The 25,905-nt window shown below is 40.1% G+C and overlaps 1 protein-coding gene across 34 annotated transcripts in view; it reads right to left on the reverse strand.

The window, feature by feature from the left end:
- The window catches only part of Kif21a (kinesin family member 21A), a 125,768-nt gene extending 100,881 nt beyond the window's left edge, over positions 1 to 24,887 (reverse strand). For 30 of the 34 annotated variants that reach the window (XM_076556634.1, XM_076556629.1, XM_042265220.2 and 27 more), the window contains exon 1: positions 24,267 to 24,376. In XM_076556634.1, the coding sequence (XP_076412749.1) occupies positions 24,267 to 24,337 (71 nt within the window). In that variant the 5' untranslated portion in view covers positions 24,338 to 24,376. The other 4 variants (XM_076556631.1, XM_076556623.1, XM_076556621.1 and 1 more) reach the window with 2 other exon arrangements.
- Positions 24,888 to 25,905: the final 1,018 nt, after the last annotated feature.

The following is a 25,905-nucleotide window of genomic DNA, read 5'->3' on the forward strand; positions in this document are numbered from 1 at the left end:
ATTACACGTATCTACCACTATTCCCCTGTTTAAAGTATGCACTGTAACAAGAGCCATGGGTGAATAAAAAATGTATTAATGCCTTATAGTGCTTCTTTTGAATTCATCATAAGAAACTTTAAAGAGCAGCAGTTTAATAATTATCATTCAAGTTTAGGTAAAAATAAGTTGGGGTTTGTTGTTGTTTTGCTTTGATTTGACTTTCTGAGACAGGATCTCACTACGAAGCTTTGGCTGTCCTAGAATTTACTATGTAGACCAGGTTGGCCTCAATCTCAGAGATCTGCCTGTTTCTGCTTCTGCCTCTTGAATGTCAGGGTTAAAGGGATACACCTCCACACCCAAAATGGTTTCATTTTTTAACAACCAAAGAATGCATGAAGAACTTAAGGCCAGAAAAAAAATTTTCAGAAATACAATGTTTAATGGTGTGTTGGTAAGCATAGCTAAAATCCAAGCACATGACAACACAGTATGCCCATAGAAATCAGATTTTATGTCTTTACAACCTACTCTAAACATCTGCCAACAGATGGTGATGCTTAACCAGTCACTAAGAATAATGGCACACCATAAGAAATAGAAATTGGATGGTGATTTAAGCCTTTTCCACCAGTAGGTGAATGTTGACATTACAGATGTATCTATTATAACTAGTGTATCTGGTATAATTAGATGAGTAATTTTTATAAATATTTACTTCTAAACTGCCTCAGTTTCACCTTATGTCTCAAGATATGATGCTTTTGTTTTAAAATGTTATCCTAAAACTACTTCTAGGCTTACAAGTTTATATAGTTTATTGGAATACTAAAAACATGCATACTCATAGATAAGGAAAATATAACCTCTTGTTTAAACAAGTAAACGAGAGTCATCTTTATATTAGGACTTGTGATACGGTTGAAATTTAAAGCCAAAGTTACAATTCACTGTGCTCCCTTTTCAAGACCAAGCTACAATTTCTCTTTTATTCTTAAATTCAAATACAAATCTGAATTGCCTATCTCAATTTCATCTTTTAAAAGAAGAAAACAGTACTTTAGAAGGCACTGTACAGAATAACTAGAATTGGGGAGGTAGCTCATCAGTAGAGCAGTTACACAAGCTTACAAGGCCCTGGATTCAATAGGGAAAGGAAGAGAGACAGAACACACTAAAATTTTATTTGACATGGTACTATTTAAAAGAAGTTGTTTCTAGGTTAAACAGGTAAATCAATAGCTTGGATTGCATGCCCAGTTTCTTCCTTTTACTTTGGAAACAACTGGCCAATTCTTCCCTCTTGTTGCTACCTATTCTTCGCGACTCCATTGAAACAAAGCAACAACACCTAATCCCTGGTCTCTGACATGAAAGAATACTTTCAAAAGAGGTCTCTTAGGGACAAGCAGAAGGTGTCTCCAGATGTCCCTATCACACTGCATTTCTTTGTTCTGTGAAAACTAAAATCAGTTCTGACAAGATACTAAATACTACAAGGAATCACTAACACAAATTTTTTCAAAACTGACCATGACATAGGAAGTAAAAACTCATACACGCATCAGGGGTTACATGTATTCAAGCAGCCTTCTGTTTATCCATTAAATGTGGACTATGGGTTGCACATTATTCTACACAATTTTACTTTGAAGATGCAATATTTAATGTGGTCCTGATAAATAAAATAAAAAAGTACCACAAAACAAAAATAATAAATCTGCTTAAAGCTAATAAAAGTTTCCCATCTATACTCCAAAATAGGTCTGAGTCATCCTATGTCTTGACTTCACAAAGGATTCAAATTAAAATGGGGGAGTTTTCTGAGCTTGTTTGCTGGATCAAACTCAGGACCTCACAAAGGCTAAGTATGTGCTCTACTACAGAGCTATATTCCCAGCATCTGTTCAAAACAACAACAACAACACACACACACACACACACACACACACACACACACACACACACACACACAACTGAAAGGACAGTGGTACAGGTTGGATGACAAATTGACCAAAGTTTTAATAAGATATTCATCAATTTATACCCTTCAAAACTTGTCATTGCCTTTGGTGACTTCTGATGTCTCAGCCTCCATACACAGCATAGAAACTAGGGCTTGTATACTCTTTCCTTTGTATAACAAGAGAAACCTTCAAATCCCTTCACTGAGTGACTTAGACATGTTATTCTTCCTGTGGTAAGGGGTAGTGACAAAGTTTGTTTCAACTAAAAATATTTCATTGTCTCTTGCACTACTGTTTATTCAATGACAACAGTGCAGCTGTCATGGCTCTGAGATCATTAACTACTTTTATATAACTGTTGCTGTTACCTCATCAAAAAAATCTACTTGATATTTAGCTGACATTTGTGTGATCCAAACACAGTCAGAAAAATCACTCTTTTGAAAACTGATTTTAAAAGCTTTTAGATAGTTATTAAAGAATTTTATACGGGCATGAATAAACATCTGATCCAACTAAATGTGATACCTAAAGGACCAGATAGTTCCACAGGGTTAGACAATTAGTATGTCACCAAAGCACGCATAGGAAGAATTCTCCTCAGGCAAGCAAGTCAGAATCAGTAGACTCAGTAGTAAGCAAAGAACATCCTGAATACGAAGTGAGAGTCTCAATAGATGTACAGTTAGCCTCAGACAGATGCTGTCAGCAGCTGTCAGACACTCCACAATGGTCTGTTCTGATTGATAGCAAAAATTTTAGTCAACCCAACAAATATTAAAGGTCTTGCCTGAATTGATCACTGTCCTGAACACTGTGGAGCTAGTTATTAATTGACAAAAATTGCTTACTTTTATATATGGAGGAGCCTGTGCTGAGCATTCCAGGAATACAGTGATGTTTTGTTGTTGATGTTAGTCTAAAACAAAGTTCAATGATGAACAGAGCAGTAAACACAGGCAGTAACTAAGGCACAGTGGATGGCAAAACAGTACAAATTACTGGAACAGCAAGACGAGGCAGGGCCAAAAGTTCAGTTCCTGGAATCAAGCTATTCAAGGGCCAAGAATAAAGGCTTAGTTCATTCAGCAAAATAAGTTTATGCCTGCATTAAGTACAAAAAAAATGAAACAGAAAGGCCGTACCATTCTTCTGAGTCTCTCCAGAGAGGGGTGGCCCTGTGTTTAAGAACAGGATCTGGCTAGATGTGGGAGTCATTAGAAATATGTTAGTGTTTAGCTGGCCTAACTTCAAAACATGGGCAATCTCTGGGAAAAAGGAGGCAAAGAGATCGGTAGAGATGTGTTCAAAGGGATGGTGGAGATTAAAAAAAAAAAAACAACAATCTAATGGCAATGAAATGAGGAATCAGAGAAGCCCCTGGTACGGTGGGACAAATGGAAGGACGTGTGGCTAAGTCAGAGGGCCTGACTCAAGTCCCTGACTTCTAATTCTTGATATTATCTAGATGAGTCTAACTCATCTTTTTTTTTTTTTTTTGGGGGGGGGGAGTGTTGAGACAAGGTTTCTCTATGTGGCCCCAGCTGTCCTGGAACTTGCTTTGTAGACCAGGCTAGCCTCAAACTCAGAGAGATCTGCCTGCCTCTGCCCCCTGAGTGCTGGGATTAATGAGATGGGCCACCACCACCCAGCTCTCATCATCTTAAAATAAGAATAACATAAGCTGATTAGAAGACTCAGAAAAGAAGTTATGAGTATTTGTTCTCTAACCCACAAGGAACCATGAGCTATTCAAAATTTATGTTTCTGTCCCTGGTTAGCAGACTGTAACAGCAAGTCAATCACTACATAATAAAGATCAAAACTAGAGTAAAGGCAATATGAATGCTAGACAGGGAGAGGAGAAAAATAAAATACACAAGACTTTGTTACCACAAAAGCAACAGTATTTGGCATTTATTGGGTACATGAGAGAAAATTCCTTTAAAAACATAAAAATTAGAAGCTATAGTGTATAGGGAGAGAGAAAGAAAAAATACTATCAATACTATCACATTAAATTGTGGCAAAAGACTTGAAAATATCGAATACAATATTATGTGGTTGCTGTAGGATAATTCTCTTGTACACTGTAAAGATTTGTCACTCAAATTGGTTTAATAAAACACTGATTAGCCAATAGCCAGGCAGGAAGTATAGACAAGGTGACCAACTAGGAGAATTCTGGGAAGAGAAAGGGCAGAGTCAGGGGTGGCTAGCAGACACAGATGAAGCAAGATAAGAATGCCATATTGGGGGTTGGGGATTTAGCTCAGTGGTAGAGCACTTGCCTAGCAAGCACAAGGCCCTGGGTTCGGTCCTCAGCTCAAAAAAAAAAAAAAAAAGAATGCCATATTGAGAAAAGGTACCAAGCCATGTGGCTAAACATAGATAAGAATTATGGGTTAATTCAAGTATAAGAGCTAGTTAGTAATAAGCCTGAGCGACTGGCAAAGCATTTATAAGTAATATTAAACCTCCGAGTCAATTATTTAAGAAGCGGCTGTCAGGTATTTGGGAACAGACAGGCAGGAGAGAAACTTCCGCCTACACCTAGTATCTACATCACATGACAGGAAAGAAAAGTCTCTCGAGTGAATACAGTTTTGCTACACTATATTTTTTGTTTGTTTGTTTTTTGATTTCAAGACAGGGTTTCTCTGTGTAGCTTCAGAGCCTGTCTTGAAACTCGCTCTGTAGACCAGGCTGGCCTTCAACTCACAGGGGTCCTCCTGCCTCTGCCTCCTGAGTGCTGGGATTAAAGGCATGCACCACCACCACCACCACCACCACCACCTAGCTTGCCACACTAGATTTTTAAATATCGAAAATATTAGCAATTATTTAAATTTTACTAAGCACTCCTCTGATTCTATTATATAATGAAATGGGTGAATTTGCAGCACCTATATGGCAACTCCAGTTGAAGGGAATTCAAAGTGCTCTTCTGGCCTCCATGGGCACCAAGCATGTACACACAGTATACAGACATACATGAAGGTAAAACACTCATCAATAATATTAATAATAATAATTTTTAAATATTTCAATAAAGAATCTCCACCTGTGATAGCTAATCTTGGTTGTTAACTTGGCTACATCTGGAATTAACTAAGACCCGAGCAGCTGGGCACACCTCTGAGTGACATTTCTTGACTGGATTAGCTGAGGTGGTTAAGACTCACCCTAAATCTGGATCACTTGAGGCCAGAAGATCCATCCTAAATCTAGGCCACATTTTGGTGGCCGCCCACATCAAAGGCATCTTTTGCTTTTTGCCTGCTCACCACTACTCTCACTGTCCAGTCCATCTACCCTGCCGCTGAGGTATTCATTTCTTCACTGGCAGTAGAACCTACTTTGAAATTCCAATGTAGATTGAAAATCAGGTGCTACATCCAACCTCTAGGCCCGAACAACTACTGGATTATCAAACTTTCCATGAGGAGACACTCACTGTTGGGACTAGCCAGACCACAGTCTATAAGGCTCTGTAATAAAGCTCCTTTTAATATATATAGACCCATTCTATCAGGTTTGCTCCTCAAGAGAACCCTGACTAATATACCATGGTATTGTAGTTGCTCAATTATTGTCTCAAAGTCTTTGGTTTTATTTTGGCATGTTGGGAGGGGTTATTTGTTTTGTTTGGTTTCTCAGCGTTTTAAGACAAGAGTCTCTTGCAGAACTCATGATGTAGTTAAGGATAACTTCGAACTTCTGACCCTCTTGCCTCCATCTCTCAAGTGCTAGCCATTACAGAATGAGTCCACAGCACTTCCTTTATTCCATGGTAGGACTGAATCCAAGGCTTCCTGCATACTAAGGCAAACAACCAGCTAAGCTACATTTCTAGCCCTTGGGTTTTATTTCCATTGCTTTCTCTTTATAGGAAAATGGCCCATAACCACCTTGCATAAGAATGTGGTATGAGGAATATTAAGTGAAAGAAATGAGAGTAAAGAAATGGATGACTAGGAAGGAATAGAAAGATACGGAATAGCATGTTATATTGTTCTGATCTCCTTACCACTTGTATTGGATTGAATACTCCCTAGTGTGATATAGTTCTATCAGTAGGAATGCTTTGGAAATTGATCAATGAATTTTAGAGACAGAAGGAATATTATTATTCATTTTTTTTGAAAGATGATGTGGAGTTGGAAGATGACGTGTGACTTACCTAAAGTAACTTATCTAGATGTTATGGGAAGACATAAAAGTGCACCTGAGTAAGGCTATTTTTATTCTGTGTCACATATGAGTAAGCAGCCTAGTAGAGAATTTTCTCATTGCTCTCCAGGGTAGCTTCTAATCAGTTTCTCTTTATCTCCCCCAAAGACGTCATATTCAGACAAGCTGGGTGACTTATTATCAAGTGACTCTGGAGTCCGAAGCAGGTGGATCAGAGAAAGTTCTGGCCTTCCTGGATCATAGCATACCTTGGGGCCTTGTCTAGATCTTTGTATGATGAAACACATCATGGTTCTACCCAGAAAAAAAAATCCTCAGGAAACTGGCATTGATGAGGATACATAACAACAACAACAAAGATATGCAAATAAGAGGGCTTTTAAGTTACATTAAAATAGTATTAGAAAGGAAATCTTCTAGAAATATTCCACAAGGGTCTCTTGTCTATCTCAGTCAAGCCAATGCCGGCCAAGTATATGTAGATTATGTCTGAGTATGTACAGGCATACTTTGATGTATGTGTGTACTTATATCTTTGTGAATATGAATGAACAGTTGATAATAAATTTTTGCAATCAATCAATATATAATATATATATGTACATATATATATATATATATATAATGAACTTTATAGAAAGAAAATGAAAAACAGGACAGAATTAGTACAGAAATTGGGAAAGCATTAAAAAAGGTTAAGCAGAGCCAGGCAGTGGTGGCGCATGCCTTTAATCCCAGCACTCAGGAGGCAGAGCCAGGCGAATCTCTGTGAGTTCAAGGCCAGGCTGGTCTACAGAGCAAGTTCCAGGACAGGCACCAAAACTATACAGAGAAATGCTGTCTCAAAAAACAAAAAACAAAACAAAAAGTTAAAGCCATAATGCTAAAGATTAGGAGATGGCCACGACAGGATTTCATGAGACTTAATCATTAAGTACTTACACCACGACTATGGAACATATGAAGTTCTTCCTTCTGTCTACAAAGGCGGCTATTGTAATCACAATGCCTGCTGGGGCAGACTCCTCCAACAGGTTGCACATAACATGTGCCCATTCATTTTGGCATGTTTTGTGGAATAGCCATTAGGTCTTGTATGGACATGCAGATTCTCCCAACTAAACGGAGCTCATCTTTTTTCCTCCCCTGTTTTTCTCCTTCGGAGACTAAATCCAGTGCTTCGCACATGCTGTGCATGTAGTCATCTATGGAGCTACACCCCCAGCCCTTGGACTGAGTTCTTTCAGGGCAAAATCCATATTCAATTCATCTTGTACCTCCCTAACAAAGTATGTTAAGTTACTCTTTCTTAGCCGGTCTCAATAACTAATAAGCTGAATTGAACTAAAGTGATACACATTGGTCTGAGTCAAATTTAAATGGGATGGTCAGAGATGAGAACTATTACTGTCCTTACAAATTCAATTATTTTGCTACCAGAATATGTCTAAGTAGCTCCTGCTTTGCCATGAGCCTTTCCTGTACATTTTTAATGAATGTGAAGTGTACAATAAAAGTACTGTTCACTTCATACTCAAGATCTGAGTCGTAAAGAGGTATCACATTGTTTTTCTACAGGGCTACTTTTATAATATCATCACCTCAGAATGAATCAGGGGAACTGACATAAGTAAATCTGAACTCAAAGACTGACACTGACAAAGATTCAGTTATAAAAGAAACTTTATAATTCACAAATAGTCATACTTAATATTCAAAAGTACCAAGATGGTGGTGGCTTTTAGAAGCAGAAATTCTTGTCAATGCTTGGTTTTTTGTTTGTTTGTTTGTTTTTAGGTGAATATAGAATGACTTTGATTAGAATATACAGAAAGCAACTAACAATATTTAAGCACGGTCTGGAGTATGTATGTGGAGAACTTAACTGTGATTGTGAATGGTAGTTACCTTTGCTTATACTCTTCCTAACATGGGCGCTCATTATTTCAGGAGCTTAGATTTGGATGATTCTTCTGCCCGTCAGAGGCAGCAAAATATCGTAGTTATCTGAATCACTGCATCCAGCTTTCTGCTCCATACACTCGTCTTTCATCACAGTGTTTCATTTCGCAGTGAGTCAGCTTGGATTACTGATACAGCTCAACAGCTGAGCTTAGGCTTGATCCCTGTGGTGGTCTGAATGAAAACGGTCTCCATAGGTTCATATATTTGAATGCTGGTCCCCAGTTAGTGGAAAATTTTCAGAAGGATTGAGAGGTGTGGCCTTGTTAGAGGAGGTGTGGCCTTGTTGGAGGAGATGTGTCACTGGGGATGGAGTTGGAGGTTTCAGAAGTCCATGCTAGGCCCAGTGTCTCCCGTAGCCTGCTGCCTGCTGCCTGTGGATCAGGATGTAAAGCCCTGAGCTACTGCTGCAGCACCAAGTCTGTCTGCTTCCCAGCATGATGATCATGCACTCATCCTTTAAAACTGTAAGCGAGCCCCCAGTTAAGAGCTTTCCTTTATAAGAGCGTGTCTTGGTCATCGTGTGTTTTCACAGCAATAGAACAGTAACTAAGACAATCCCCAGTACCAAGAGGGGAAAAGTAAATTTATTTTCTGAAAAAGTTTATTTTAAAATAAGGAAAAGAAATTCAGGATCATTTAAGTTTCAGACTTCATTTGTTGACATATCTTATCACAAGCTTGTTTTCAATGTAAGCAAAACTAGCCATGTAATAGAAAGTTTGGACAGTTTATACTATGTAAACAATGAAGAGCCAATTATTGAGTAAGAAAAAAAGAAAGGAAGGAAGGAAAGAAAGAAGAAGGAGAGCAAGGGATGGGAGAAGGAAGGGAAGGAAGGAGGAAATCAATCAAAAATAATTATTCATTTTACATTTAACCATGGTCATTAAAATTATACAACATTATATGTCTCATCACTACAAAGAGGGCAAGCAAAATCAACCATGTATCTTTTTAAGTTGGCAAAGGAACCATGAGACCTCATATCTTCAAAACTTCAAGGTAGGTATGTCACACAGAAATAATTAAATGTTTGCTTAGGGATTAAGTAGAAAATGTGTGTGTGCATGTGATGATCTCTTTGGAGTTCTTAGCAATAAGACAGTTGATATAAGTAGAAATGTACTCAGGTTAACAACATACTGAGGGATAAATTTTAAGAGGTTGTACTAGGGATTAGCATGGCAGTCAGCTCACCTGATGAGGTAAGCAGCTGGAAATCACTAGCGTCCAAAGAAAAAGAGAAGAACAGTACAATTCTACCAATTGTGCATATCAACTGAGAGCAAAACCTATGAAAACATTCTTTCCAAAATGGCCCCCAAATTTAATCGTCTTGATCTTGACTGCACAACTCGCCTGGTCAGAAAAGGAAAGCCAAGACACCATTCTGCTGTATAAACACAAGTTGTATTCAGTTGGTGTTATCTAGGTCATGATCTGCTGCAAATGCACTGCTATTTTTCCTCATCATTAGAGGCAGGACAGAATCACTGGAAAAGAGCAGCCCAGGGCCTCAAATAGTTTCTATTAAGAAGTACATTTTATCAATTAATCTAAGCTTATATTTATTGAGGGTTATCATGCGCCAGGCACTTTTCTGGGTACTTTGTAAATATGTCAGTTAATTCTCATAAAAGCTATAATCATCTTCATAGATAAACCCAAGGTGAAAATAGAATTAAATAAACAAGAGCTCACCAAAATATTATCTCTACCTTGAGGTAAACAATAAATAAGTTATATGGGCCAGGTGGCAGTGGCACACCCCTTTAATCCCAGCACACAGTAGGCAGAGCCAGGCGGATCTCTGTGAGTTCGAGGCCAGCCTGGTCTACAGAGCAAGATCTAGGGCAGGCACCAAAAATACACAGAGAAAACTTGTCTCAAAAAACCAAAAAGAAGGAGGAGTTATATGGGATACTAGATATTACCTGGAAGAGGAGAAAAGAGAATAGTCTTTCTAGAGGAGAGAGGGAGAAGGAAAGAAGAGATAGAAAGGACAGGAGAAAGGGGAACAGGCATGAAACTAAAAAGGAATATAGCATCTCCCAAATATTCCTAAATGCAAAGCATCTACAACGTTTTAATCCTGACTCTCTAAGACAGGGATTAACGTTTGTTTCATCCGTGAGAAAACTAAGGCTACCAACCATGAAATTCTGAATTCCTATCTTGGTGAATCTAGAGTCTGCTCTTTTCACTAAGCTATGCTGCAAGAGAAAAGAAAAACGAGGAGATGGCGGGTGGGAAGAAACAAAGCTAAGAGGGAAAGCTGATCTCTCAGGAGCAAACAGTGGAACAGAAATCTCTGAGGGTGACAAGGGAAGCAGAGAGGGCAGGGAGAGGGCCAACGGGACTCAAACCCAATTAGGGGGAAAGTAGTCCAAGCACTGGAGAGCACTGGACGTCTACAGTCTACCACTCACTTTGCAGAGGCACTAAAGAAGAGTCTGAAGGTTCCAAACACCTTGACTTAATGACTGCATGTTTTACAATTTGTTAAATTATAACACTGTACCCCATAAATAAGCACAATGATGTCAACTTAAAAAAGAAGAAAACTGAATTAATAGGAATGTAAAGCAAAAGCAGAGAAGAAATCAACGAGTCCTCAGAAGTTCCTCAGTAGAGAGTAAATTGGTGCCTTCAACCCTTACATTCTTCTTCTGTATCCCACCCTGTGGTGGTATCAATGAGAATGACCCCCATAGGCTCACACACTTGAATGCCTGGTCTGCAGTTGGTGGAACTGTTTGGGAAGTATTAGGGGGTGTGGCTTTGTTGGAGGAAGTGTGTCACCGGGAGTGGACTTTGAAGTTCCAAAAGCCTATGCCATTCCAGTCTGTGTGTCTGTGTGTCTGTCTCTCTGTCTTGTGCCTGTGGATCTGGATGTAAGCTCTCAGCTACTGCTCCAGCATCAGCCCTGCCTGTCTGCTGACATGACAATCATATACTTTAATTAACCCTTTGGAACCATGAGCCACGATAAACTCTTTTAAAAGTTACCGTAGCCATTGTGTCTCTCAACAGCAATAGAAAAGTGACTAAGAGATACCCCTAATCAGTGATGCTTCTGTGAGAAAAGCAGACTGACCTAGATATGCCAGGTTCTCAGTGAACAACTGCCGTACATAAGTAGCTTGGCCTAGTACTATACAGCCTGGGGAGGCTTTATCAAAAGATACCCAGCCGCCACTGCACACACACATTACAAGGCCACAGCAAAAGCCAGGCAAACCATAATTTTTATATTTAGGCAAAGGTAAACACAGTTTACAAATGACTAAAACTTTCAAAGTTTCTCAATAAACTTAATCTGTGAATATTAGGAAACACATATCATTTTATGTTGTTTATTAATGTTAATATGTTTTATACTATGTTAGCTAGGTTCATTCAACTTCTTAGTGAATTTTGTTCAAGAGTATCTATATATGTGTGTGTGTATGTGTGGGGGGGGGGACATTAGTTTCAATATCAAAATCACAGCTCCTTGATTTCAGAAGACTTTAATCTCAAAATATACTAGAGCTTCCAGGCTGTCATGGGATAAAAGAGAAAGTTGGATAGCTAACCAACCACAGGCCTGGATGACATGGAAGTGAAATGATAGACAGAGGTGACCAAGGTTTAACTGGTGCCAGCACACACATACAAACACAGTCTGGTGGCAACTTCCAGTTTTGAGGACCCCAGGTAGATGGAAAGAGATCCCCACTGGAATGAAAGACATTAAGTTTCTCTCAAAGAAAGGAAATTCTCAAACTTTCCCTTAACCAATTGTGCTTGGTTTCTAAATCCAGAAAAAGTCACATAATCCAGACAACTAAGACAAAAACCAAGCCAGGACAAATAAAAATAAGTTTTAAAATCAAAGCTCCTAAAAGTACAAACATAATCAATAGTAAGTTGTAGTGCTTGAAACAAATTTTAAAACAATAGCCTGGTATGGCCAAAGATCACCACTGGGTTTCCTTAAGGGTTTTAGAATGATTCATAAATTCAAAAGGGATGATGTGCCCATCCAAGACCATCAAAGACTACCCGTGAAAGAAATTAAGGGAATCAGAGATTCAAATACAAGTTATGTCCAAGGCTCCTGATTCTCAGTACTGCTGAGATCATAATCAGTTAAGGAACCAAAAAAAAAAAAAAAAAAAAAAAAAAAAAAAAAAAAAAAAAAAAAAAAACCAGCCATTGGCCATGGTCTTGCTAAAGACTAGATAACTCGGGGTGAGGGATGAGGAAGAACCACACAAGACAACTGCCTTAACCAAAGTGCATCATCACTGAATAAACAGGTCCTCTGACAAGTTATTTGTCTGCTACTGAAAAAAAAACTAAGTAATAGCAGTAGTAATTGCCGCTTAAGGCATCCTTGTGAAAAATCAGGTGGGTTATAGCTACCAAATAAATACATATATAAATATAAATATACACATATATACAAATACATATAGAAACATATAATGCACAGACACACATATCTACATACACGTACATGCTCATATACATATCCATATACCTACATACAGACAGACAGACATTCAGACAGACACACACAATTACTAAGTGCCAATAATATAAGGGTTTTAATACATTATCCCTTTAATTCTCACAAAAAATGTATTATGTATTATACTCATTTATTTATTCCACATAGACTTTCATTGAGGTACTAGAGCGTAATTTTCACTTGAAAGGGAAGAAATCGCTGGGGCGTGGATGAACTAGTGTTCACCCACATTACCAGACACATTACCAGCCTGCCCTGAGTCACTCTCATTATCTCCAGCCCCTGCTTCTGAACAGGAGCAGCTGTCAGACGGTAGAATGAGTAAGGCTGACAAGTTCATTGAGGGATGGACGGTCCTCAGAACCTTGCCTTACTAGGATGACACTGAAATCAACCGGACTGACAGATCACAACCACCCACAAGATCCAACAACATCCTGATGCCATTTTTTTAAATAGGATAAATATGATCCAAGTGTGGAAAGACACTAAATGCCACAAAACTGGTGTCAAAATATGCTCAAATGTAAAAGTCCAAAACTCATCAAAAGTCTTTGAATTGTTCTATATTGAAATCAACAGTCACAAAATACATGTAAGAGATCAAGGAAAAGTTATGATAGGATATGATATGCCATAACAATATAAAATTATGAATGAAAGCAACCAATTTTACATTCAAAGACAAGAATTGAATGGGAAGGGTAATAAAGCCTAATTGTATAAGAAATAAGTTTAAAAATAAAACCAAGGACAACTAGAATTTTCTGCCAATGAAAGGGTAAGTTGGCAAATGAAAATTCAAAATACAGTACACTACTGTATTGCATTGCATAAACTGGGAAAATGTTGTAGATATCACATTTGGGTTGAGGACACTTACACAAGCCAAAGAGCCAGGAATGAGATCTGTAATCTCAAGTTCAGTGGAAAATTCACAACTTCCACTTTAGGACAGGATAGACTCAAACTAGGTGACCAGTAGGCTGCTGGAACCAAAGCTCTCTGGGCTGAATTAAGATGGAAAGCAAAAGAAATGCCTTAAAAAGGTTCTCGTTTTCAAGGAACATAGCCCAGTTACAGCCCTGTGTCTGGCTCACCATCAATGGTTAGAATAATATTTGGGGGACAATGTTTATAATACTCTAATACAGTATGTCTTGATCTGAGTATAAGTGAAAAGTTCAAATTAATCATCAAGATATCTTTCTCTGAGCAGCATGACCACTCTGGGTGAGCAGCACCCCCAACCTTTGACCCCAGGAAAAAGTCACTTGTAAAGTCACTGCTAATGAACATACATCACCAATAATCACAGGACAGCACAGCTCTTAATTCTATGTCCGTATGAAACAATTCTTGTTGATTAAATTACTGCTTAATTTGCTGGACTTAACACCTATCACATTAAATTACTGAAAAAAGATGATAATATATATTTAAAATATGCTTCTTTAATATGTTTCTGGAAAACTCTTATACACTGTAAAATGAAAATGTCAGGCTACAAAGGATACATGCTGATTATAACTGAGATGGAAAAACACAGAAACACAATGAAAACAGACTGAAAGAAATACACCAAAATTCTAACTGTAATTGTGTTAGACAGTGAACTACAGCTGGCTGTTTTTCCTCATCTTTTCCACAGGACTTCCGTTAATGTGATATTATTTCAATAATGGGGGGAAATTGAATAAAATAATTTCCTTATAAAATTAAAAACTGATTTAGAGATAATCAGACTTGACTTGAAAGAGCAACGGATGCATTTCCTGTTTCTAAGAGCCAATCTTCTTTGAAAAGGTCCACAGATAAGGCCTCACACAGCTCGATCTGGGTATCTGATTACGCCATCAGTGAATACAGGAAAAGTGCATGGATGAGGTCAGACAGCTCAGAGGCGACAGGCACTTGCTGGTTCAAGGTAATCATTGCACAATCCTGGACCTGAGTTTGGTACCCAGGTCCCGCACAAAGCCGGAAGAAAACAACTTACCCTACAAAGCATCCAAATACGTCATTTACATAGACACAATAATAATAACAAATACATAAATCTACTGTACCATTGATATCTCTGGCCCTACTAGTTTACCCACCTAAAGTATTCTTGGGTCCACTCTACACTTTAGTGACTTGTTGCCAACATCAATGAGAAAAAGCATGGAAAAATACACTAGCTATAGTTTCAAAACTCATATGTAATCAATCCAAAAAGAACACTCACAATTTGAGTATCTAATTTGGTCTTTATCCTCTTACATTACGTGAAACAAGTAAACACAGTTCAACTAAAAAACTAATTGTTAATATGGTAGCGACCTACCTACCTCTCTCTCTCTCTCTCTCTACACACACACACACACACACACACACACACACACACACACACACACACAAAAGCCTGTTTGAGAAGAGAAAGAATTAAAATGATAGAGAGAAATCAGGTGTAACAAAGTAGGATGGTATGTGGTTTACATATGTAAAACTTGAGGGCTAGGCAGGGGTTGAGGGCTTGAGGATGTATTATAGATTGTTGTACTGTTCATAGTGATAAAAACACAGTAAGACGATCAAAAAAACAGACACCAATGGGTCACACGCTGAAGAATGACTAAGCCAGTCATTAGAGTTTGTAATATAATTGACTCATACACTCTAGCAAAGTCATCTCTAATATTACTTTTTCAGTCTATGGCAAAACCACTTTCCAAGTGCTTTTTTTACATATCCGTCTCTTTTTGAGCCTTTCCTGAGTCCACTGAAGTAAGTGAAAAAGCTACCTAGTCAAGACCAAGTTTATCACAGGCAAGAATCCAAACTTAAACAGGTGTCTGACCATCTATCCGGTGCTCATCTTATTGTGTGAATAGCCTTGATAGCATTTTATTATTGATATTTATTATCACAAGAGCTTTTGGAACATGAGTATATAATTGACATTCCATAATTATGTGATGAATAAACAAATCTGGATCCAAAGAGTAAAGATTAGAATGAATATTGTGTGGGCCAGAGGTGTTGTGTGCCACATCAGCACACCGTAATAATGGATATAGCTTTCCATTTCCTACAGCCTCCAAATTTTGCTCGTTGGAAGAAAAGTCTCTCTGATTTAGAACACTAGCTGACTTTGTAGCTCTGTCAAAAAAATGTGAACATCTACTCTGAAATATTTTTATATTTCAGACATTATACAATATATGTAAATATATTACATACTTTCTTCACCATATTCAGAGATCTGTAATACTTTCACGCCCAGCGACAGACACAGCTTTCCAAAGTTGAGAAGGATGTCTAATCCAAGAGCAAATAACAAACCTTGATCTGCCTTTCAATTTTTTGCCACCGAGTGGGCCGAAGTCTTACCTTTCCTTATCCACAGCTGAACATTTTTCTTGTTCTTTCCTCTAACTGAAGCTGAGGATGGAGTTGAACAGTTATCCAGATAGATTATCCCTGAGGCTAAATTGTGAATGACCTTCAAATATTCAGTTGTAATAATGTTGTCAATATAATACATTACCATCTTCTTTATAAGAAAGGAGAGAGAGAGAGAGAGAGAGAGAGAGAGAGAGAGAGAGAGAGAGAAGAAAGAAAGAAAGGAAGGAAGGAAGGAAGGAAGGAAGGAAGGAAGGAAGGAAGGAAGGAAGGAAGGAAGGAAGGAGAAAGGAAGAAAGAAAGAAGTATTCTATTGAAGAGAAAGGAGGAAGACATAGTATAGAAAAGCAATATGACCCTAAAGGGCAGAGTAGTTAAAAAAGCTTTCTATAAAGGGATACAGTTTCGATGACCAGCTTCCCATACAACACAAAAGATGTTCCATTCTTGCTTTCTCTCTGAAATAAGGTTGGGAAAAGTTGAGATGACTAAAAGCTTCAGGATCATCTGTATAATGAAGCACCAAGCAAACAGGGCCCTGCAAATCAGACTTCCATCTCTCTATTTCCTTTCTGAACTCTACAAATGGCCCTCTCAGTTCTCATTCCGCTCCCCAGACATCTTCTCTGAAGTAAGATTATTACTGGAATATGTGATAATTCTTTAGTATACTGGAGGGAGAAAACAGCAAAGAATCAAGATGGGGCTTAGGAAGTAGCCACATGGTCCAGGCCTAGAATTCACAGGGAGGAAGGGAGGAAAAGTATGTATGCTTTCAATTAATTCCTAATTACCTATTGCATGTAAATGACCACTGTGAAAGCATCAATATTTTACATGTAAATACTGAAACTAATTTATATGATTTTTTTTTACAAAACAGTCTGATATTTTTCATATTTTAATATGCCAGAATCCTCAAATTTTTAGAGCTGGGTTTCTGTCACTCAGGTCTTCCTTCACCTTTGCAAGGTCTTCATTTGAATTACTAGTCTGTAGCTAGAGTTTTCTTGCCTTGCCCACAGTGAGGACCAATCTCTGTCACCCGCCAGTCCCACAGCCGCTCAGACCCAACCAAGTAAACACAGAGACTTATATTGCTTAGAAACTGTATGGCCGTGGCAGGCTTCTTGCTAACTGTTCTTATATCTTAAATTAATCCATTTCTACAAATCTATACCTTGCCACATGGTTCGTGGCTTACCGGCATCTTTACATGCTGCTTGTCCTGCAGTGACTCCTTCTGCCTTCCTGTTCTTTTATTTCTCCTCTCTGTTAGTCCCACCTATACTTCCTGCCTAGCCACGGCCAATCAGGTTTTATTTATTGACCAATCAGAGCAATTTGACATACAGACCATCCCCCAGCACAGCCAAGTACAGACCATCTCAGACACCTGCACTCAGACCCGTGGTGGTCCTAATCATCCTCTATGCGGACCTGATGGGTAAAGACACGAGGAACCCGAGAACGGGCTCCCACAGGACATACAGAACATCCCACAGCACTAGTCAAGTCCTAGGGCTGAGGCATTCAGACAGCAAAACTAGCAGGCATCCATAGTGAAGACACGCATCTCACCACCAACTAAAATTTCAATATATGTCCTTAAAGGGTTAAAACTACAGGAACTTCATTTTATCAAATATATGCTATTCTATTTCTAGATGTTTCAAACATCTATCCCTAGATGTTTCAAGAAAAACATCAAGTTCTAGACTCACAGTGCAAATCAACAGCAGACTGGACCCGACAGTGTGTGACCTCAAATAATGCCTGGTGTGTCTCTGATCCTCTACTGTCAGCTCTCTGAATAAATGGCTCTAAGCAGCTAGCCTCATGAAAAGGCCTTTCTGCTTTAAAATCCATTTTGCCAATAATTCTAGGAATACCACAACTATGTCTAACATAACATTTCAATGATTTTTTTAAAAGACAAATGGCAAGTGGATTTTAAATGTGCTTCTTAACCATTCAGCAAGACTTCATGATAATCATGGAGTATAAAAAATTTCATTCTCTGACTTGACAGTCATTTGCTTGAAATAAAGCTGCAACCACAGGAAAACTATTTTAATAATCTGAGAGGATTAAAGAGTTAATCCACTGGGAAAACCAGATGAAATACAGTTCATAAACGCCCTGTTCAGAAGGACATACTAAAATGCCAGCAAATTTGTTGCTTATGATTAAAATTGTTCTAATGATACATAGTATATATTGCTTCTTAACTAGTATGCATCTTGCTTCCTAATCTGAAACTTGGATGATGCCAGAGCATGAATGATTTTGACACAAAATAATTTCTAAGTCAGAGTAAATATGACCGGCATGTTGTAGTGTGTCTTAGAGAAGAACATCCATAACAATGAGTAAGTACATTATTTGGAGGAAAAAATGATGAGAAGCTGAAAGAGGAGGTGAGGATATTTACCTCCAGGGTAATTTCTGTTCTCATGACTTCGCTGAACTGAAAGCCTTGGTACACATTCACTACCCCATAATTACACATTAGAATAGTAACCAATTAGCAAATCAGAGGGCCGGAGTACGAGGAGCAGTGATAATTAAATATGAAACCTGAAGTCCCGTGTTATCCTAAAGAATTAACTTGTTCCACCACACCTGTTACACTTACGTGCTGGCAAGCTTTGGTCAACTTGACACAAACCCTAGAGTCACCTGCTAATAAAGCACCTCAACTGAGGACACGCCTCCATCAGACTGGCCTGTGGGCATTTATTCTCGATAGACATGGGAGGGTCCAGCATCCTGTGGATGGTGCTACCCCTGCAGAGCTGACTCGGGGTTGCACAAGGAAACACTGTTCCTCCAGAGGTCCTGCCTCTGTTCATGCTTGAGTTCCTGGCCTCACTTTCCTCAAGAATGGACTGTGATCAGGATGGGTAAAGCCAAATAAACCCTTTCCTCCCCAAGTGATCTTTGGTCATTGTGTTTATCACAGCAATAAAAGGCCAAAAAGGACAGGTATTAACCCATATTTGAAGGAAAAGAATGAACTCATGTTTTATAAATAAAAGGGTTTCATTGACTCTGAACGCACATCACCTTTTGTCTTTTAAAGGTCTCTTCTCTCTGGTTTCTATTAATTCCTAAACCAAAAGCACACAAGGAAGAGGCCCACTTTATCCATAGGATGTCTTACAGAGAACGTCCTCCTAGCAGACAGGCTTCCGGGCTCAATTCTTCCATGAATATCCTTTAGAACCAAAACATGCATGTCTAATAACTGTTCCTGAACAACAAATGAACTTTTCAAATGTTATTTTTTAAAAAAAAAAATAATAAAAGGAACAAAAAAAAAACTCAACTGCAGCAATCGTCTTTCATTTTTTAGTTTATTCTATTTTGTGTTGGTGCCGACCCATTATGTGTCCATGGTTATTCTAAGTTCTGTGAACAAAAGAACTAGGTGGATCAGGCAGATTGGTAGAAGGTGCTGAACACACAGGAGACACTCAGTAAATATTTGTTGACACAAAGAATAGACAAAGGAGCAAACACCGAATAATCATGTTTCCATGCAACAAGCCTACCCAGAAGTCTTGAACATCTACATCTTCTAAATATGCAGTTGTTTCGAAATACAGACTTCAAATGTTATTTCGTGTTTCTACCAGAAAAACCTTTACTGGAGTTAGTAAGTAACATGTAACATGTGGAAATAAGTTGGATAATAAGAAATCTGGGTTTGAGTTCCAACTTCGTGAACTTTGAAGTCACCTAGTATTTTCCAGATTCATTTTAGTCTCACACAGTAAAGAGGGCATCTATCCAGGGCTTCTCCTAAAATTTTATTAGCAAATAAATAAAAGATTCATTTTTACCACAACCAAAGTAAAATAACAAAAGCAATTTAAATAAATAGATTACTGGAAAAGGCAAGTCTGAAGTTTTTCAACATTTCTTTCCTGTCAATCCAGGGGCGTCATCAGTGTCAACAGTTTGTATCATTACCAATACAAATCCCATTTAACAGATGGCGTACAAAAAGATCTTATGATCTTCATAGCTCCTGGCTGCCACCTCAGTGTGAGGGGCACAGAGGAAGAGTACAGGATGACTGTCCACCCCAGCCCATACGTCAGCTGAGCAATACCACTTCACAGAAGTGATTTAGACCAGGTGTGGTGGTGCATGTAGGCGGATCTCTGAATTCAAGGCTGGCCTGGTCTACAAAGTCAGTTCCAAACCCGCCAGAGCTACATAATGAGACGCTGTCTCAAATGAATGAAAGAATAAATAAACAGACAAACAAAGCAAGCAGGCCTCAGTAAGTTGAGAACACAGCAAACTGGAAAAAAAAAATTTTTTTTTGAGCCAGGCATGGTGGTACACACCTTTAGTCCCAGCACTCAGGAGGCAGGGGCAGGCAGGCAGATCTCTGAGTTTTTGGCCAGCCTGGTCTACAGGGCAAATTCCAGGACAGCCAGGGCTACATAGAGAAACCCAGACTCAGGGAAAAAAGAAGAAACACAAAGTTGATATTATACTCTAATCCAAACTCACTGTCAAGGATATTAGAGCCCTGCCAAAGCCAAACAAAGAAACATTAGTTGCCATACAAATTATATGAAAATATAATGGTCCTTTCTGAATCTCCATTGTTAAGCGGTCCTTGGGGAATTCTGCAAGCTAAGGTTTTTGAAAAGGAAAAAGTAACAATTTTCTTGTCAACATTCAGAAAAAGGAAACAGAAAAGGCCACATCACCTCACAATGTCTCAATGTCTTACATGAAGAATTTAAAATGTTTAACTGATTTTACACTTTTTAGAGAAGTGAATTAGTCAATTCAGTATAAGACAATTAAGATAGTAAGAATAGAATGTGTGCTGTATTTCAGTGTTCACTTTTGTAAATGTCATCTACCTCAGCTAGACATTCAACTTAATTGCTATGAAGTAACATTTTCCATGTATACATGTTCATATGGGCATGCATGTGTATTTGTGTGCATAGGACCACACACTAAACATAGATGCTCAATATTTGGTATACTCTCTGTCTAAGGGTAACAGTTAGTCTGTGGTTCTTTCTGTTTGGAAGTAGCCGTACTTGCTACTTCTTTACATTTAAATTACAAAGTAGCGTCCCCAGTAAACATATAAGCCACAAGTATGCTTTTCAAGTCCCTACTACCCACATTTCTAAAGGGAAAAATCTGGATGGATTTCAATTTAATATCTTATTTAATTCAATGACACTTAAGATATTTCAGCATGTAAACAAGATAAAATTATTGAGCTAAATGCTTTCATTTTCTGTACTGAAACCCAGTGCATGTACATTAATGCACACACTAACACAAAATTTTCATCAGAAACACTTTACCAGTATTTAGATTTCATGAACTTTATAGCTGAAAAAAATAAATCCATATGACTAAGATATTCGAGCACACATAAAAGCGTCTAGTAACTGGATCAAAGACTAGCTTTTAAATTTAAATTTGGGCCGATATGCTCGGCAGGTAAAGAGGTAAAGGTAAAGCCTTGCTGTCAAGGCTTTAGACCTGAGATTGATCCTAAGAATCCACATGGTAAACTGGATGGTGGGGGGGGGGGGGGGCGGCGGTGGCGGCACACGCCACGCCTTTAATCCCAGCACTTGGAAGGCAAAGCCAGGTAGATCTCTGTGAGTTCGAGGCCAGTCTGGTCTACAGAGTGAGTTCCAGGATAGGCTCCAAAGCTACACAGAGAAACCCTGTCTCGAAAAACCAAAAAAAAGAAGAAGAAGAAGAAGAAGAAGAAGAAGAAGAAGAAGAAGAAGAAGAAGAAGAAGAAGAAGAAGAAGAAGAAGAAGAAGAAGAAGAATCCACATGATAGTAAGGAGAAAAATAAGTCCCACAGATTGTTTTCTGATTGTCACTAAGGTGTGTGTCTGTATATGCATGTATACATACACATACACCACAAATAAATGTAAAACAAAAAAAGATTTAAACTTAAATTTCAGTTATGCAGCATTAACTTTATTTCAGGTTTTCAACAGCCGCATGGGACTGAACACTGGGACTGTCTTCTGAATCCATATCTTTTCTCAATTAAAAGGAACCTACAGACAACTCAAATGCCAAAATATTCTCAGAAACTGAATAAAAAACATTCTCCCTAAATGAGAAACTTTCTGTTTAGCGTCTTTTCCCCCCAAAGGCTTCTATGTCTCAAGCACTTATTTTGCAAAACCTCTAACAGCACAGTAACGACCTCTAATAAGACCGGGCCTCAGAGTCCAGTAACACACAAGCACCTTGACACTGTGTCTGCTGTTGTGGAATACAGCCAAGTCTCCCTTGCCGGCCATTCCATTATTCATTAAAGGAGAAAGATGGGCCAAATGCCTCTGTTGATGTTGTGTCTAGACACAACATTTGTGCAGATTTACTCCTCCTGCTGATGAAGTTTGCCACACACCGGAGGAGAGATGGGATTGAAGGACACTGGAAAAGTTAAATCCGGGCCCTCTCTTTGTGAACGGTCTTCTCCTGGATGTCAAGAGATGAATTGTCTTGCCAAGGCTGCTCATTTGTCAATGCACTCGCACAGGATGAAGAGGAAGCGATGACCTTTTAAGCTGAGTAAAACTTGGCACGGCATGGTCTTGTCTCTTACCTGTGCAGGCTTCAGGGTTAAGAACCTGGGCCATAAATTTAAACTGTCTGGATTGGAACCCCATTTCTATCACTTGCTACCAGTTTAATTTTGGAAGGTTAACTTAATAATCTTCCTGTTGCCCGTCAGTAAGCTGGATAAAAAATAATAGCATTCAAGTCACAGGCTCTCAGGTATGAGATTTTTACCTGAGATAAAACAGGTGAACACTGTCTTGACTCTCATACACGGTATATGTGCCCCATTTATTATTAATTTTAGCTCAGAAATCAGAGCAACAGACATAGGACAGAACGTTCAATATATTTTTGTTGTAAGTGAATGTGTCTAGGCACTTTAGAAATATCTTAATGGTATGTGAATATAAGCTATTTTTAGCCTATATAAAGTTAAGTTTAGAGAGTTAGAACAAGGTATTTAATGTGGGGTGGGGGATCTGATTTTCACCAAACTGAATCTTCACAATGTAGGCCAACAAGTTCTGTTAAAGTTTTTATAGCCACCCCTGGTGGTTCATACCTGTTATCCTAACATTCGGAAGGCTGAAGGACAGATAAACCTTTTCCTCCAAAACCAGACCCACATCATTCACCTGTACTACCACACACACAGTAATGTAAGGTATTTATAGGTCATCAGCACCTTAGGCCTATTCATGACTCCATTCACTTCCATTGGAAGCAAGATCAGATTGAACATAGTTGTCCACAAACTAGCCCATGACATAGAAGATGCACATATAAAATTCTCAAACCTTTATTTTAAGGAAAAAAAAAATGTTTCTCCCAAACAAATTTTCTGTTTTTATTAACAGTTTGTGGTTTGTGTGTTTGTTTGTGTTCCCATCATTCATAATCAGAGCTCCTAGTAAACTGGCTCTTAACGGCCTTCCTGCCTTCTCCTTCCATTTCCCTAGCCCTGATGCAGTCATTAATCCATATTTTAAGGCCAAAAGAAAGGTAGTAGAATGAATAGGAAAAACAAGCTCATCTAGTAATGGAAAATAGCCCAGGAATAGCCAAAAAGGAGAATAAAATTTTTCAAAGTTTTACAGCTGTTGAGCGTAAAGAATCATAAAGCTGTCACCTCCATTCGGTGGTAATTTCATTATCTGCAAAGCAAATGAATCAAAATACCTTCCAATTTCATTTTATTTTTTAAGACAAAGATCCAGGGCATCTAAAACTGCCCACTTCTGTGCCTAATCAAGATTTGTCACTAAAATAACCATAGGAATGTGTACATTATGTAACTTTCAGTAATTTTCAACAAAGATCTTGACAGCGGAAGATGTTTACTAATTGTGGATTTCTTTGAAGACAGGTTATATTTATAATCTTTAAATTGTAAATAAGTTAACAGTATTTCATCAGAGCGATGGAAGCCATGCACTTGGTCCAGGATGAATGCTTCATTAATTTTTCAGTGTGATGATGCTGCAGTTTTCCAAGAGCAACCGTCAGAGTTCCCCCCCTTTGCGATGCATCAAAACAGCCGAATTACATCAAATATCCATGCCACCGTCACTCACCACAACACAATAAACGTATCCAGGATTTCAAAACCCAACCTCAGGCGTGTGTGAGGTCACTGTCAACATCCACGGCGCTTAACTAACCTCAGGTGGTTTCTCCCAGTCGCCCACCTAAACCCTCCGTCTAGCCGATATTGTTTGCCTCCTGCAGACATCCGCGGGTGAATGTGTCCCCCGCCCCCCAATACCCTGTCCACGACCACACCTGTGAGGCCAGGTGCCCGGACGCGCGGCACTGCGGGGATCCGAGGGGGCGCGGGCCGCCCGCTGTCAGCCCGACGCTTTGTCTGCAGCTCCAGGCCGGCGCGCCGGGGCGCTGGGGACAGACACCTCGGGCCGACCTGCAGGGCAGCGGCGGCGGCGACTCCCGGGGACGCCGGGCGGCGCTCACCGGACAGCCGAACGGGAGACGACCGTGCAGCGAGCGGCGCCCGGGCCGCAGGGGGGTGGGAGGAGGGTGAGGGGCGGCCACCGCTGTTCCCGGAGGAGTCGCGACGCACGGGCCCGGGCCAGGCAAGCAGCGGGCGAGCCCGCCGGCTCTGCTCGGCTGTCCCTCCCGCCCGCAGCTCACCTGACAGCCACGCGCACCGAGCTCTCGTCCGCGGCGCCCAGCATGCCTGCGGCTGCCCGGGTCTCAGCACCGTGCCGAGCGCTCCCGGGCAGGCTGCTGCTGCTGCGGCTGCGGCGGCGGCGGTGGCAGCGGCGGCGGCGGCGGCGGCGGTGGCGGTGGGCAGGACTCAGCGGCGCGCTCCAGCCATGTTGGGCGACTGAATGGAAAGGTGGCGGCGCCGAGGCGCGGGAGGGGGCGGTGACTCAGGACGGCGCCGCCCCTTGCCCCCACTCGCCGGGCTCCGCGCTGCCCTGCGTCAGCCCGCGGCCGGTCCGGTGCGCCCCGCCCCGGCGACACGGCCAGGCGCGGCACCGAGAGGAGGCGAGCGCCACCCCCACGGATCCTCCCCCGGGAGGCTCGGCTGCGCGCGTCCCCGCAGCCACCTGCCCGGGCTGCTGCATGGACCTTGACCACCACCACCACCACCCCCACCCTACTTCCCTGGCTGGGCGCTGCCCTCTGCCCGGTAGCGTGGGACGTGGAATCACACACACACACACACACACACACACACACACACACACACACACACACACACACACACACACACGCCAGCCTTCTCGGTGCGTTACTGTTCAGTCATGTGCACACTGGTAAGCGCACCGGACCCTGGTACAGCCAAGCCTTCCCACAACTGTTTTCCATCCGGGCGTGCTCCGTGGTTAATCCTTGCAAACGGATTTTCTTTCCCTGCTGGCCCTTCCACAGCTCCTCCCGGGATCCCAGGATTCTATCAACAGTGTTCCATTGTGTGTTCTGCACGTCATCATTGTCCTTCCACATGCCTTTAGATAGCACTGTGGAAACAGTCTTTGTTAGCTTTGCCACAGAGTATCTTTTGTGGACTGCTCCGTACATTTCTATAAATAAACATGTGGGTTCATACAAAACAGTATAATAGATTAAATGTCACTATCCAAATAAAAGCACTGGGCCAAGCAGATAGGAGCTAAAATCACACACCCGATCGCCTTGTTCAAGGAAGGTTAAAGGAGACAGTGTACTTTGGGATAGGAATGAGTGTTAACCTTCAAGACCCATGGGAAGATGGCCCATGGGGTGCATTCCTTATAGATAGTTCTACATGCTCTGTTTCTTGTCTTACTGCCCTTA

Source organism: Peromyscus maniculatus, chromosome 20 (genome assembly GCF_049852395.1).
Source record: "Peromyscus maniculatus bairdii isolate BWxNUB_F1_BW_parent chromosome 20, HU_Pman_BW_mat_3.1, whole genome shotgun sequence".
In the NCBI taxonomy this organism is placed as follows: domain Eukaryota; kingdom Metazoa; phylum Chordata; class Mammalia; order Rodentia; family Cricetidae; genus Peromyscus; species Peromyscus maniculatus.